Raw genomic sequence first — 15,423 nt, forward strand, 5'->3', positions numbered from 1 at the left:
AGACATGTTTGAAAGACTATCAACTAGTTAATTTCAAGCATTGCTCTCCCTCCAAAAAGCTGTGCAATAGTCTGTTAGATGGCCGAATATGTACAACATGTTAAAAGGCTGTCTTGGAATTTAGCAAGAGAGGAGTGACCATCACCATTTCTTGGCCATGTCAGAGCACTAACAAGCCTACTGAATAACCAACAGGCCAATGTTAATGTTAACATAAAAACTAGTTAAAAACAGATGTTTTCATGTTTGGTTAGCTAACCAAATCCAAATGGTTACTTTAGCTGACAAGCTAACGTCATGTACATAATTATGTTAGTTACACATCATAAACAATGATAGTTTTCAGAGAAACGAGACCCATATCAGTTATGTATATTGATGTCCGTGGAGACAGACCCATTTCTGCAAACACCCATGGCTCTTCTGAGCCACTTTGCTTGAGAGATAAGGACCTCAAATATGGCCCCAGAGGGCGTGTTGTCATCTTAAAGTCCTCCACTGGTGGGCTTGCTTACACAGATCCAATTGATGGTGAAGCAGTGCTGGCTCTGGAGAGGGTCTTCCCCTTTTGAACACACCAAATCACATCATTCTTTCTCATTGCCAAATCTAGAAAAATGGACAATTCTTGACAATGTCTTGGAGCAACTAACTGCGCTGCTGGCAGTGTATGTGTATGTGTAAGTGTGTGTCTGTGCATTTTTCAGGGGGATGGGTGGGCAATGTGTCATAGTCTCTTTTTGCTGTCCTCCCCGCTCTGCCTGCAATTCATAGCTTCATCTTACGGACCACAGGGACAGGCAGGACCTGATGGATCTTGGCTCGGTTGGCATCTACCTCGACATGGATCCAGTCAGGGTGGAAAGAGCCCTTGAAGCCCACAAATGCCAGCTTATCTGCGGCCAAATTACATTAAAGTCAGCAACATCATCAGAGTACCAGGATCAGCAATGCCATGCTTCACATTTATTTCTGAACAGCACAGGGCTGAACAATAGCCTCTGGCTCTGAACACTGTAAGCACGGGGCTAAGCCATGCCTGAGCTATGTTACCATAAAGCCCACACTGTCGCTAACTGTACTCCCTGCATAAATATTATCACATTTTGGGAAACACAAGAAAGGGATTTCTGAGCAAAGCAGACAGAAGGGTTGACAATATGCATGTGAAGGATAAATCCAAGATGCCTGCCTGCCTGCCTGTTCAAATTCTGCATTTGCACTCGTTACTCCTCACCGGAAAAAATCCTTTATGAAGCCACCACTGAAATCTAATTAAATTAATAGTATAATACTAATTATGACAATAATACATTGTCATATTCATGTAATGTGTTTATGTAACTTTGTAAATGCTGTTCATTCTGTACACATGACATCTATTGCTTCTGTCCATCCGGGGAGAGGGATCCTCCTCTGTTGCTTTCCTGAAGGTTTCTTGCCTTTTTTCCCTGTCAAAGGTTATTTTTGGGGAGTTTTTCCTGATTCGATGTGAGGTCAAAGGTCAGGATAAAAGGATAAGATAATCCTTTATTAGTCCGGCAGTGGGGAAATCTACGCAATTACAGCAGTAAAGGAACAAGACATAAAACAAAATAAGTGCAGATATAGGTAGTTACCTTTCAATTTTATGCTTTTGTCTGCTCCAAGTCTTTCCAAGACTTTAGTCCAGGTTCCTCTGGTGACCAAACGACCCTTAGATGTAATGAGTACGATTGAACTAGAGAAAGATTGAGGACAGCTCTTAATTTTACTATTTACATTCAGCTGATAGTAGCTGCATTTTTTTCTTTTAAGCCGTTTGTACTGGCCTGTGACTCTAGTTGTCATTAAAGTGACTTTAACTGATCCTGAACACATTGTTGAGGGTGTACAATAACCTTGTGGCAATATAATTCAGCAAAGGAAACAAATGAAGAAACATAAAAAGAATGGTAGTAGTAACTATTGAAGGACTTTTAGTGTAGGTGTACATTAATGGAGCAGCGTTTACCCGTCTCTCAGTCCACTGACGTAGTTGTCTATCTGTGCCGGGATCCCCTGTAAGATGGAATTCCTGAAGCCTTTGTTCTCTACCACCTTCCCATCATGTCCATCAATAACTGTCAGCTGCACCCCATCTTCTGGTTGGTACAACTTCCTGCCGTTCACCTGTCACAACATGGCCAGCCAATCACGCTACAGTTCTGGTATCTATTAAATGACAGCACTGCAATAATGTCGATGATCAAATAACATGTCATAAAAAAAAATATTGCAATAACTTTCTTTAGCATTATTACATAAAACTTAGGTTAACATTTCTGCTACTAAAGCAATACATACAACAAATCCACCAGTATCTCTAAAAAGAACAGTCTTCATATATTTGAAACATCTCTGGCTATCCTTTCCACAGTGTTTATATTGCAGCATTAGTCAATACATTCCCACTCCCAAGTCATTAGGACGCTTGGTCAGTGGGCCTACAATTCAAATGATGTCAGTGTCAGATTGGCACATCAGGGACAAAGTGTCAGTTTGGTCAGTTTCCGCTTTCTCTTTTAAAAACGGAATGTCCATCGTCGGTTTACTTAGTTTTTACAACAAAGCTAAGTAAGGATGAAAAAAATATAGTGGTTTGAACAATGTTTGTTTTGTTAAATAAATATGTATTTTCTGTAACTATGGAGGTTACAAAAACCAAACTAAATAAATCAACATTGTTTGAAACTCAACATGAACAGCGGTTCCCTGGGTGAAAGTCCTGAGTCAGTTGAACAGGGATGCACTATTTACCTGGAGCCCTGGGCTCATACATACAGAACTTAAAGGCGTTGGAAAAGGGTTCTTTTCAACATTTAAATATCAAGGATTGTGTTTCTGGTGCGCCTTCTTTACTAAGGGCCTTCACACTGGTGACCATCTTAAGGCAGCGGGAATCTGATCTACCTGCAGTCTCTAACTTGAGTAGTGTTGTACATTTGCATTTTATTCAACCAGCATAAGTGTTGAAAAATAACCTATCCTCTCATGCTGCACAGAAAAAAACTATCTTTCAGTTAATTTTTCTACAGTTCCTTCTGCACATCAACATGTTGAAGACGGATGCATTGAAAACAGTTTACACAGCTCTTAAAACATCCTCTGCTCATAAATCTCTCAGGACCTTTTGTTCCGGCCTGTCTTTCCCCATGTATCTTGATCTTTAACAGCGGGTAACCGGGGTAACAACTGTGTGCATCATCTCTTTTTAAATAGGCCTGGCAAAAACTTTACTTTCAGCTTAATATTTTCATCATTTCCCCCAGGAGGATCATGTGATTGTGCATGCATCCATGAGTAAGTGAGTGAATGTGCACCTCTGTGTCTGTCCATAGCTATTCTTGTATTCTGCTGCAGCAAACGTCGTCATATTTTGTGTGTCCAGTTCTGGCTGCATGATCAAGGAGCTCTCGTGGTTGTGGTGACTCATATTTTGTCAATTATATTGACGCCTGCTGACTCCCCGCTCACTCTGTTGTTACGTGGGAAGACTGTTTGGTGTGTTTAATTAGTTTTTTGAAAGATTTTATAATTTTTTGGGGTAGCTGTGGCCCAGTGGGGTGGTCCGTTAACCATGATGTTGGCTGTTTGATTCCTGCCTATTACGGTCCAGATGTTGAAGTATCATTCAAGCTCAAAGTTGCTAAAACTGCTTGGGTTGGTCAAATTTCGCATATATAACACTATGTTTACGACAACTGTAATAACGTTTAAGTTATCGAGCTGATTGCCTGCACACATCAGGGCTGTTTTTTTTAAGGTTTAATGAAGTGTGTTTTACCTCAGTAAAGGCAAAGTCCTCTTTAATGTGGAAAAATCGAGTGTTGTAGGACTCCAGTTTGACCTCCAAGAAGTGTTCTGGTGAGTGCTGAGAGTAAACAAGCAAACAAGTTGGAATTAATACACAACATTTGGCATTTCACAGAAGTAATTTGAAGTCAGTTTTCACTCAACACAATCACACAGCTAAACAAATAGCATGAAAGAACCCCAGCTGCAAAATGCAGTGTAATATAAAAAATGCATTACATTTATAATGACTAAATGCCTGTGGGGAAATTGAGATCAGCAGCAGTGAAAATTAACAAATTAAAAAAAGAGGCATGTATTTCTAAGGAATAGTGAGAGCAGATTTAGAAATATTTGTGTGCCATAAAGCCTGGCATCTGATGATATCTCTGACTTGCTAACATCATATAAGCCTGAGTGTAGCCTGAATGTAGCCTGAGTAGCCCGAGTGTAGCCCTTGTTTGAACATTTTTAAATACATTTAACTGCCCAACTATCCAACCCCCTCTCCCCTTTCTTACCAGCCTGCCATTAGGTATCTTTCTGGGCATGGGTACATCCACAGTGGGCAGCTCAGCATGTTTGGGGTAGGCCTGGGCCATGCAGTTGCTGGGTAGACTGCCTTTAGGGATGACGGCTGTGATCTTCACCCTCTCACAACCCTTGAGAGAGCAGAAGGCGAACTGTGTCCTGTCGTTATGGGCCTTGACCTTCAAGAAGAGCAGGCTACAATACACGGTAGAGCTTTAAAAATCATACACACACACAAGTTACAGTACTGAAGACGTATAGGCCTTTTTTAATCTGCTCACCTTTTAGATACATTTCTCATAGAAATGCATGGCATTCTCAAAAGTAAAGAAATGTAAGGATTAAATCATAATTCTGACTTCTATATATCATTATTGACCCATATTTAGTCCCGCCCCTTTACGCTCTGTGCCACAATATGGTAAATAGACCTATACTTGTATCGCGCTTTTCTAGTCTTCCGACCACTCAAAGCGCTTTAACACTCATCATTCACCCATTCACACACTGATAGCAGTGGCTAAGGTGCAACCTGCCTATCAGAAGTAGCTAATATTCATACACCGTAGGCACATCTACGGGAGCAATTTGGGGTGTCTTGCCCAAGGACATATCGACGTGGGCTAGCAGAGCCGTGGATCGAACCGTCGGTCCTCTGATTGAAGGACCCTGCTCACCACTGAACCACAGCCGCACAATAACAGCTGAACAAGCAGAGATATTCAATGTTTTGGGCAAATAACCAATCAGATGTCCTGATGACGTAATGCTGTGATGTAACTAAAGCACCAGTATTGTACACGTTGTCATCAGAGTTTGTGTATAGAATATAAAATTGTATGCCAATAGACATCTATAGTTCTTGGTTATTTTTCAGGTGAAAGCACACTTTGATCAGTTAAGTCACTTTGATCCTTCTGGAGCCGCTAAACCAGTACGGGACGCTTCATAGATACAAAGTCATGTTTAAATACTTTGACACCACCTCGTACAGGTGCTGACATTGTCAGTAAAGCATACAGTAAAGTCAAATTTACTTCCAACTACATATATATATATATATATATATATATACATATATATATATACTTATATATATATATACATATATACATATATATATATATATATATATATACACACACATATATACACATATATATACACATATATATATATATATATATATATACACACACACACATATATATATATATATCTTCTGTAGTTGGAAGTAAAGGGTGCTTGCGAGCGTCTGCGTGAATGTGTCTGACCCAGTGTCTTCCTCCCAGTAGTAGTATCCTCTTGCCAGGTGGGAGTGGTTGATCTTGTCCCTCTGTGTTGTCCTCATGAAGACGCCGGTCTTGCGGGTCTGCTTGGTCAGGCGGTTGTGGATATCGGAGATGACGGTGAAGGTGGTTCCTTGTGGGTAGCAGAGGCCCACGTTGATCCAGTCATTTCTGAAACACCCCGAACACAATACTGCTTTCATCTCAAAGATAACACCTTCTTATAACCACAGTGACAGGACACACATGATTACTTATACTTTATCTAATCAGGTGAATATCACATGAATTCTGAATAGAGCTATCAATCAAACAGAAAAGTAACTGTCAACAATTTTGATACATATTTGTTAATGTAATCTACAAATGAAACAATAAGCTTTAAAAGGTTCTGCAGCTTTAAAAAAATAATATATATATATATATATATATATATATATATATATATATTTTGTTCTTTTTACTGTTTACAAAACAAAACAAAATATTTAAATAGTCTAGGAATGTGTTTCCTATGTTTTCCACTATTTTGGGGAAATGGCAGAACAAGTTCTGGTGTGGAAATATAACATTACAAATGGATTAGAAAACCATGTGCCAGTTGTGTATTTGTGCATTTTTTCAACAGTTGAAATCAATCTTTAATTAATCAAACTCCTAATACTCTAATCGCTTGTATATAGTTAAAGCACATGTTATATGTTTTTTCTTCTTCATAGTTTAATGACCAAGTGAAATCAACAGACAAAGACAGTTGTTCAATCTAATTCATGGATTTCCTCAAAGAAAAATGCCGGTGATTGCAGCTCTAATTGAAAATGTATGTTCCCACATATTCAGTTCAATTCAATTCAGTTTATTTTATATAGCCCAATATCACAAATTACAAATTTGCCTCAGAGGGCTTTACAATCTGTACACATACGACATCCCTGACCTTTGACCTCACATCGAATCAGAAAAAACTCCCCAAAAATAACCTTTCACAGGGAAAAAAGGGAAGAAACCTTCAGGAGAGCAACAGAGGAGGATTCCTCTCCCTGGATGGACAGAAGCAATAGATGTCATGTGTACAGAATGAACAGCGTTACAGAGTTACATAAACACATTACATGAATATGACAATGTATGAATGGAACTCCAATCCATGAAACAGAAGGAGGTAGAGAGGAGGGGGGGCGGCGCATCAGCAGGGCCAACACGGGAGGCCGGCTCACCAGGCATCAGACACCGCCAGGTCCAATGGACCCTATGAGATGTGAAGTCACAATGACTCTGGGGAGGAAGCAGAGTTAATAAGGTGCAATGGAGAGATGTAAATTCATCCATAAGGAGAGAGAGAAGAGGAGATAGGTGCTCAGTGTATCCTAAAACATCCCCCAGCAGCCTATAAGCCTATAGCAGCATATCGAGGGGCTGGACATGGGCAAACTGATTCAGCCCTAACTATAAGCACTATTAAAGAGGAAAGTCTTAAGTCTACTCTTAAATGAAGTGACTGTGTCTGCCTCCCGGACTGAAAGTGGAAGCTAGTTCCATAAAAGAGGAGCTTGATAACTGAAGGCTCTGGCTCCCATCCTACTTTTTAGGACTCTAGGAACCACAAGTAACCTCGCATTTAGTGAGCGCAGCTCTCTAGTAGGGCAATATGGTACTACAAGCTCCTTAAGATATGATGGTGAATGCTGAATAAGGACAAAATAGAAAAAAACTAAATGAATAAGATTCAAACCTTCTACTCCCCCAAAGTCAAACAATGAATTAACGAGACAGATAATTCAAAGGATTATCGTATATTTAAACTCAACAGCTTTCTACTGAGTTTAATACAAGGTCATTCATCAAAGCTTCAAACCAGCAGGTGGCGGCATTAATATACACATATACATATACGTATATACAAAGTAAGAAAGAATGGCCCATTAAGCCATGATCAGAATATATAATATATATGATATATAAGTATATATATATATATATATATATATTTATATTTATTTATTAAAAAAGAAAAGCTGAAATATCACATGGTCATAAGTATTCAGACCCTTTGACCAGACCGGGGATTTTGAGCCCGAAGGAAAGCAAGACTGGAATGCAGTGGTGGGCCATCAGGGCCCGCTAAGCCTTCCCTGCTGGAAAATTAAACAGAATCACAAAGTTAGAGCTATTTTATAATGACGTTTTTTTCCCACTAATACACTACATGTATTATTATTATTTTCCCCATTAGCTTATTTTCTCATTGCACAGCTCCTGTCTCTGTTGCTCTGCTTCCAGCCTGCAGCTTGTTTTAAGGAGAGCTTTTATCCAATCAGATTTCACCTCTATGTCTCTGTGTTTAGAAGAGAGGCCCGAGGCCTTTGAGGTAGCTTTGCAGATTAAAGTACATGCATCATTGCACATGATAATAATGTGTGCATGGAGGATCCATATCTTATACTCACAAGAATAAGGTGCAAATAAGGTGATACAAGATATGGAGCTTCTGTACAAATTGTTATTTGTGCTCACAAGTTATTGTCTTCTACTTCGGGGGAAACTGTAATTCAGCATGGTGCACTGAGCTGTAAATTAGCCTATCTAGAATTCATCTTGACTGATGATGAGCACCATGTTTACTTTGTAGACAACATTATCTACAGCAGCATATTGCTGCCAAGGCAGAAAAAGACAAATGGATCAGTATCACATTATAATATGCAGGATTAATTGTTATCACATGATGATATCACATAACAAGACATGTTCCAAATTATATTTCACTTGTTATGACATGCAACGTTTCAAGTTAAAATCAGATAAGTTGCTCTCGGACAGAGGTGAACTCCCTGCGATATGTACTCCGGTTGTGAACTGGTATTCAGTCATCATAACTGCTCATCAACAGACCAACTTTGACACGTTTTAACGTGTAGAGTAGAACTCCACCCTATCGTGTTCCTCAATTAATATAATTCTAATATATAATTCATAATGTCTGTCATAGTCAATACATGTGTTGTAACTCTGTAACGCTGTTCATTCTGTACACATGACATCTATTCATCTGTCCATCCATGTGAGGTCAAAGGTCAGGGATGTCGTATGTGTACAGATTGTCAAGCCCTCTGAGGGGAGTTTGTAATTTGTGATATTGGGCGATATAAAATATACTGAATTGAATTAGGGTGCTGGAGAGGAGGCTCCGACCGCTTGTCGAACCTCGGATTCAAGACAAACAGTGCGGATTCCGTCCCGGTCGTGGAACAGTGGACCAGCTCTTTACCCTCGCAAGATTACTGGAGGGGTCCTGGGAGTTTGCCCAACCAGTTTACATGTGCTTTGTAGACCTGGAGAAGGCTTTTGCCCGGGTCCCTCGGGGTTTTTTGTGGGGGGGTGCTGCGGGAGTATGGGGTGCCGGACCCGTTGGCACGGGCCATCCGGTCTCTGTACGCCTGCAGTAGGAGCTGTGTTCGTCTCCTCGGTAGTAAGTCAGACACGTTCCCCGTGGGTGTTGGCCTCCGCCAGGGCTGCCCTTTATCACCGGTCCTGTTCGTGACCTTCATGGACAGGATATCTAGGCACAGCCAGGGGGCGGAGAGGATCCGGTTCGGGAGTCTCGGGATCGCCTCTCTGCTGTTTGCCGATGATGTGGTCCTGTTTGCCTCCTCGGACCGTGACCTCCAGCATTCACTGGGGCGTTTTGCAGCCGAGTGCGAAGCGGCAGGGATGAGAGTTAGCACCTCCAAATCTGAGGCCATGGTGCTCTGCCGGAAACCGGCGGATTGCTCCCTCCAGGTGGGGGCAAACTGCTTACCCCAAGCGAAGGAGTTCAAGTATCTCGGGGTCTTGTTCAAAACCCATTAGAGGTTTTACGGGCACGTCCAACTGGTAGGAGGCCCCGGGGAAGACCGAGGACACGCTGGAGGGATTATATCTCCCGGCTGGCCTTGGAATGCCTCGGGATCCCCCAGAATGAGCTGGAAAGTGTTGCGGGTGAGAGGGAAGCCTGGGTCGGCCTGCTGAACCTGCTGCCACCGCGACCCAACCCCGGATAAGCGGGTGATAATGGATGAATGGATGGATGAATTGAATTAAATTTAATTGTTATTTGGGCTTGAATTAATCAATAATCTGCACATGGACTGCAAATGAACATAATCCATTTGACTAAAGTTATATTATGTGTGCTGTCCATGATAAGTAAAGTAAATGATTTTCACTCGTTAAAACTATCCAGACCAGACAGAATCTGCTGCAGACATGCTTAGTGTGATGTTGGTGTTTGTGTGCTGACACCAGTGCTGCTTGTGTCTACTGACTTGTTGAAGTTGATGAGCCAGATGGTGACCTCAGTGGGCGCTGCCTTGTCCCAGTGGATGGTGTAGCCTTTGGCCAGTGTGATTACTGGCTGGAATTGCTGATAGTGTTTCTTCTTCCCCAGTGCACCCTCCAGTGTCAGGGGCCGTTCAGGGTACTCATCTCTCACCATGTGCATGTTCAGGTCGGCAGGGTTACGTGTCTGAACATAGATCTGGAGAAAACAGACCATGGATTTAAAATGCTGATTCGAGTTCTTGGACAAATTGTTCTTAAAAGTGTTACCCAATATTAATATCATCATATATTTTATCTAATTTTCTCCAACTTAAAGGTGATGAATACAGATTGGGGGGGGGGGGTTAAATGGAGAAATGGACTTCCAACACTGTTGATCATTTACAGTAGCTTTACTGCTCCATTTGTCAGTTGGACCTTTTAACCGGATGTTGTGACAAAATGGTGAAGCAAGTAAAATTGTCAATTGGACAATTGGATTGTAAAAGATATCTGCCGGCTGTGATTGGTTGATCCTCGTCACGCTGCGATGGTGTCTTCCAATGTCTCTTCCATGGTCCCGAAACTTTGTGTGGGCCACATCCCTGGTGAAGGGATGTGGGATGTGAAAGGGTATTTCTTTTACTTTATCCATTTAGCCATTCAGACTTACGGCCAGGCTACATTGAACACATAACGGATGCAGACCGTTCATGGAGTGGATTTACCACATAATGTTTGTTTATTACCTCAAACAGTGAACTTTTAATTTGGGATTGGTTCTGTTTGTGGAGCCTAATATGGATAAGTTAACATCTACAGACTACAGTAAGAAATAAAGTTATTAAGCAACCATAAGCTGTTACTGGCAAAATAAATGCAGACAGAAATCAACAGTCATTGAGTCATTTTCTGTACATCCAGGAATCCTAGAATGGCAGCACTTGCTCTACTAACTGTCCAAATATATTACTGATTCAATGTAGCCTGTGACCATAACACTGGAAAATATTTTAAAGAGAATTAAACACAAACCTTTAAAAGTTACATTTATAAGTAGTAAAACATAAACGTATCCAGTTTATAGCACTCTTCTCTTATTGTGCTCTTGTTATGCTATATTTAAGTAGGGGTGTCCCCGACCAAGTGGTCCAATCTGATTGGTCAAGACATGCCTATTGTCAACTGATAGTTGAATCATTGTTGTAATTTTTGCTCCTTGATCTCCCCGTTTAAGTTTATGTAACTGAATTATTGGCTGAAATACATTTGACTATCACTTCGCTATTGTTTCTGATAATGGATAGGAATGGGAACCAAGACACAAACAGCTGTTTCTACACTCCTCCCCCAGCTGATATTAGAGAATCGTTCATAAATTCTAAATATATCTTGTGTTCTCATAGTGTTACGTTCTTATGGGAGTGTTCTGTTAATAGTGTCCTTTGATTTTCAACAGTGGTCCTATAATTGTTGCTGCTGCTCCGATGGTTCAGTAAATGTATTTCTCCATGTTTATTTATTCACCCACATTAAGGAGATAATATATAGTTACATGGGATGGGTGTTACATGTATAAATTATAAATAATCTGATTCTCTTCCTGATTACACTGTGACGACCACTCCCTTCCACTAGAGGTCTGGGTACTGTTTGCTTTGTGGTTTGTCTTTGAGGCAGTTCATCAGCTGATGTTGAGCCTGGAGAAAGAGGGGCTGCCTGTGGTCGACACTGCAGCTTATTTCTTTTGTTTGTTTAAGTTAGTTGTGTTATTCTTTAAATAAATGTATATTTATCACTTTTAACTCAATTGGTCTCCCATCCATGTTTCAACCTTTAAGCCAGGTTGTGACAACACACACTATTTTGTTTACAACTACTAATATAAACTCATTCATGATTTCAAAGAACTATGATTGGGATATGAAAATGCATGTCATCAACTATTGTTAAAAGGTGCAACAGACAGTAGATTGGTGCTTGTGAAGGCTGATTTGTGAGGATGAATGCATGCTGACCCACCTGTGCATAGTGGCCGCTGCAGATAGCAGCCTTCCAGTCGGGCACGTCAATGCAGTCGGGGTGACGGAGCAGCCAGTTGTCCTCTTTAACCAGGAAGGCTCCGGGATACTGACTGACTGAACCATCAATATCGTGGAAGATGGTTGTCTTGTCTCCGTCCATCTGCATCTTATTGAACCAGGGACCTGGCTCCCCAAAAAACACTCGAGACGTGATCTACAGTAGAGGGATGGAGTGAATATTTAGCATACATTTGTAGCTGCTCATATTGGATATTCTCTACATAGTCTGGTGGTAAGGACAGCTCAAAAAGCCTAAAAAACATTGATTCACATAAATATATTTTTTTGTTATAGTCTCGGCCACATCAGCCTCCTGATTCCTCAATCCATAGGGACTTGACAAATTAAACTGTTCCTTCTGTTATGTTGTAGTTATTTAAGATGATCACATTTTCTGTCCTTCAAAGTTTGTATAGCTCCTCATAAGTCTCTGTTCTATATGCATATCAAGGTGAATATCATTAAGGAATGTTCCTTAATGATATTCACCTTGATGTGCATATGTTTTTTGTTTATATCACATCACAACATTCTCCTGGATTCCGTACAAATGTTCTGTATTTCGTGATGTCGTATATGTGTCCCATAACAATCAATATACTCAATTTATATTTACTTTTCATACAAACATGTGTAGTGCTTCACACAATTATACAAAGTCTATTGTGTAATTAAGAAACGAGACCCCTCTCTCTCCCCTCTGCTTCTCTCTGTGTTTGTGTGTCAGTGGAGGCACAGCGCTCCTGCTCTGCTTCAGCACTGTTGCCATCAATCAATTAATCAATAAATAAATCAATCAATCAATCCATTTGCCCTGCCAACAGACCTACCATCCATCAAGTATGCAGTTTAAAAGCACTAGTCCTCCAGTCATTCCTCATCAGATTGTTACAGCTATCAGGGGCAAATCGGCTCAGTGGTGTGCAGTGTCGTCTTTCAATCAGAGGATCGGCGGTTCGATCCCCAGCTCCGCTAGCCTTTGGGCAAGGCACTTCACCCTAAATTGCTCCCTTCAATGTGTGTAGGAATGTTAGCTACTCCTGAACCTGTGAATGGGTCTGTGAATGCGTGAATGATGTCATGTAGTGTTAAAGCACTTTGCTGTACAAGTCCATTTAACATCCGTATGGGAGATATTGGCCTCAATTCATAGTAAAGAGATTCCTTGTGTGCGTTACCTGCAATTAACCACGCCACGCCACCCCATTATGATCTGGACTGATATTAAGAATATGGAATGATTGTGTGAGCGCTGTCACTGGCTTTATTTCCAGACGTTGCGAATTTATACAATCCTCATGTGCAGGGGGTGAAGATTTGCCAGATTCTCCTATTTTGTGATACGCAATCATATCACAAAATGTGAGACCACAGGTGTTTTGTTTATTTCACACGGTAGCTAACTTACAGGTACGTGGTCAAAGATGATGTTAGTGATATTGTTATTGGGGCAGCTCTGCCACGAGTTGTTGAGCCTGAAGCCAAAGGCACTGGTGTGTCGTCCATCCAGCGCTGTGTATTTCCGAAATGTACAATTCTGCATGTTGATGGGCCCATCGTAGATCTGCATTCCTCGGATAGGAAAATCACTGCAGGGAAAGTGTTACAAATTCATACAAAAACTATAAAAAAAAAAGATGTTTACAAAAATATCAGATATGATACCTTTGACTTTCAAATGTTTAAACAGAAATACATGTTGCATTATTAAATATATCTGTGTTTCCTACCATCATTGTTGTGGAAATCATTGTTAATAAGTATTGTGAGGAATAATTAACATTGACATTTAATAATATTATTATTCTCAAAAGGTTATCTTTGTAACTTTGTTATTCAGGAAGTTTGTATCAAACAAGTAGCCCTTCGTACTACTCAGTACCTTGAAGTAGCTCTCAGTTTCAAAAAGGTTGGTGACCCCTGACCTACTTCTCCTCAGTGTCCCTGCATGTAGGCCCTCCCCCACTGATCATAACAGATGGATTTGTTTGTAACAGATCGTTTGGGTAATAAAAATCGGGACATGATTCTATAATTACCTATAGAGCTTTTGTCCTATCATTATCAAAATAATTTTCTTTCACTTCAGATTTTGCAATGTTCTACCTCAAAAGCCACAATGATGCAGGTATAATTTCATTGGTCAACACTACACCTGCCATTCTATTGTTTGGGGGATTTTGAAAGGGTTGCCAAGAGCATTATAAGAAATCTGAGAGCATACGTTTCAAGAGCACACAGAAGCAGCCTGCGTGTGAAGAGAAAAGCTGAAGCTAGAGGGCAGGAAATCTGTGCAAGCAACAATATATCAGTTTGAACAGAAATCTAAGCGCAAGAAAAGGCAATTTGAGTGACAGGGTTTTGAAGGAAAGCATTGTGAAATCTAGAAGTCAAGCTCTCAAATTGAAAGAACATGCTCTTGGATAAAGTGAGGAAAAAAGCTCCCTATCCAGGTTTCTGATGATCTCAGGTATGTCTTTACTCTTTTGAGTTACTTCAACTGGTGAACCCTCCTGGTGTCTGGCTGCCCGGGCTCAGGTGTACTTAACATGTTGTACCACCACCAGATCAAGCTTATCTATCACCCACTTGGAATGTTTAATGGGCACAGCCACCGGTTATCGACCTACTAGCTACTACCTATCTACACATGGAGCTCTAGCGCAAGTTCAGTCAGGAAGACCATACCCCTCAGCCCGCCATCTATTCCTCACATTCCTGCCAATCATTCCTCACGCATGCTCACAAATTGTTTACTTGCTGTCATCGTCCTGCACCGTCAATGATGACACCAGCTGCGCAGATCAGCTGATCCCCTCTATCCAATCAGCACAAGGAAACAATGACACGGCTAGCCAATCATCTTGCTGCTGTCTCATTTAAATATGACTGTCTCCCTACCTTCAGTTCTTTCATGCTGCTGTTACGCACCCCTCCACCTCCCCATCTCCGCCCAGTCTCCACAGATCCATCAGCTTCATCAACTCATCATTCCATCAGCTCATCAGCCACCACCAGGTCTGGACTCCACGGGGGGATCTATCTCGTGGCTGATCGGGGCGTCGGCCCTCAATTGCAAATCTCCCCGCAGAGTCCAAGTGCCAAGACGCCGAGACTTCATCATTTCATATCATCTGTTAACAATAACATGCATCCTTTCTTTATCTAAACGGTCTCTCCTTGATTGAACTACCAGTAGGTTCAGTTTGGCTCGTCTCCAGTATTAGAATGGTAGTGATAAGAAGATGATCATAAATATGGATGAGGTGTTTAGACTCAATGGTTTCTGTGGGATTATTAGTAAAAGGCATGTCTAGGTTTCTATAAATCATGATGTCAATGGCAAACACATTACCAGGACAATCCAAATCTTGACCATAACTAGAATATTAGTGTTCGTGTGACAT

General features: G+C 40.9%; 1 protein-coding gene across 1 annotated transcript in view; it reads right to left on the reverse strand.

Moving 5' to 3' along the window:
• Positions 1-336: 336 nt before the first annotated feature.
• Positions 337-15,423, reverse strand: part of cemip (cell migration inducing hyaluronidase 1) — a 133,924-nt gene continuing 118,837 nt past the window's right edge. Inside the window, exons 21-29 of the mRNA XM_034525649.1 lie at positions 13,425-13,605; positions 11,955-12,170; positions 9,938-10,149; positions 5,619-5,804; positions 4,335-4,539; positions 3,806-3,892; positions 1,994-2,151; positions 1,620-1,720; positions 337-896 (exon numbers count right to left, since the gene is read on the reverse strand). Coding sequence (XP_034381540.1) covers positions 769-896; positions 1,620-1,720; positions 1,994-2,151; positions 3,806-3,892; positions 4,335-4,539; positions 5,619-5,804; positions 9,938-10,149; positions 11,955-12,170; positions 13,425-13,605 — 1,474 coding nt within the window. The 3' untranslated portion in view covers positions 337-768. The remainder of the gene's footprint in view (positions 897-1,619; positions 1,721-1,993; positions 2,152-3,805; positions 3,893-4,334; positions 4,540-5,618; positions 5,805-9,937; positions 10,150-11,954; positions 12,171-13,424; positions 13,606-15,423) is intronic.

The sequence above is a fragment of the Cyclopterus lumpus genome, chromosome 3, assembly GCF_009769545.1.
Source record: "Cyclopterus lumpus isolate fCycLum1 chromosome 3, fCycLum1.pri, whole genome shotgun sequence".
In the NCBI taxonomy this organism is placed as follows: Eukaryota; Metazoa; Chordata; class Actinopteri; order Perciformes; family Cyclopteridae; genus Cyclopterus; species Cyclopterus lumpus.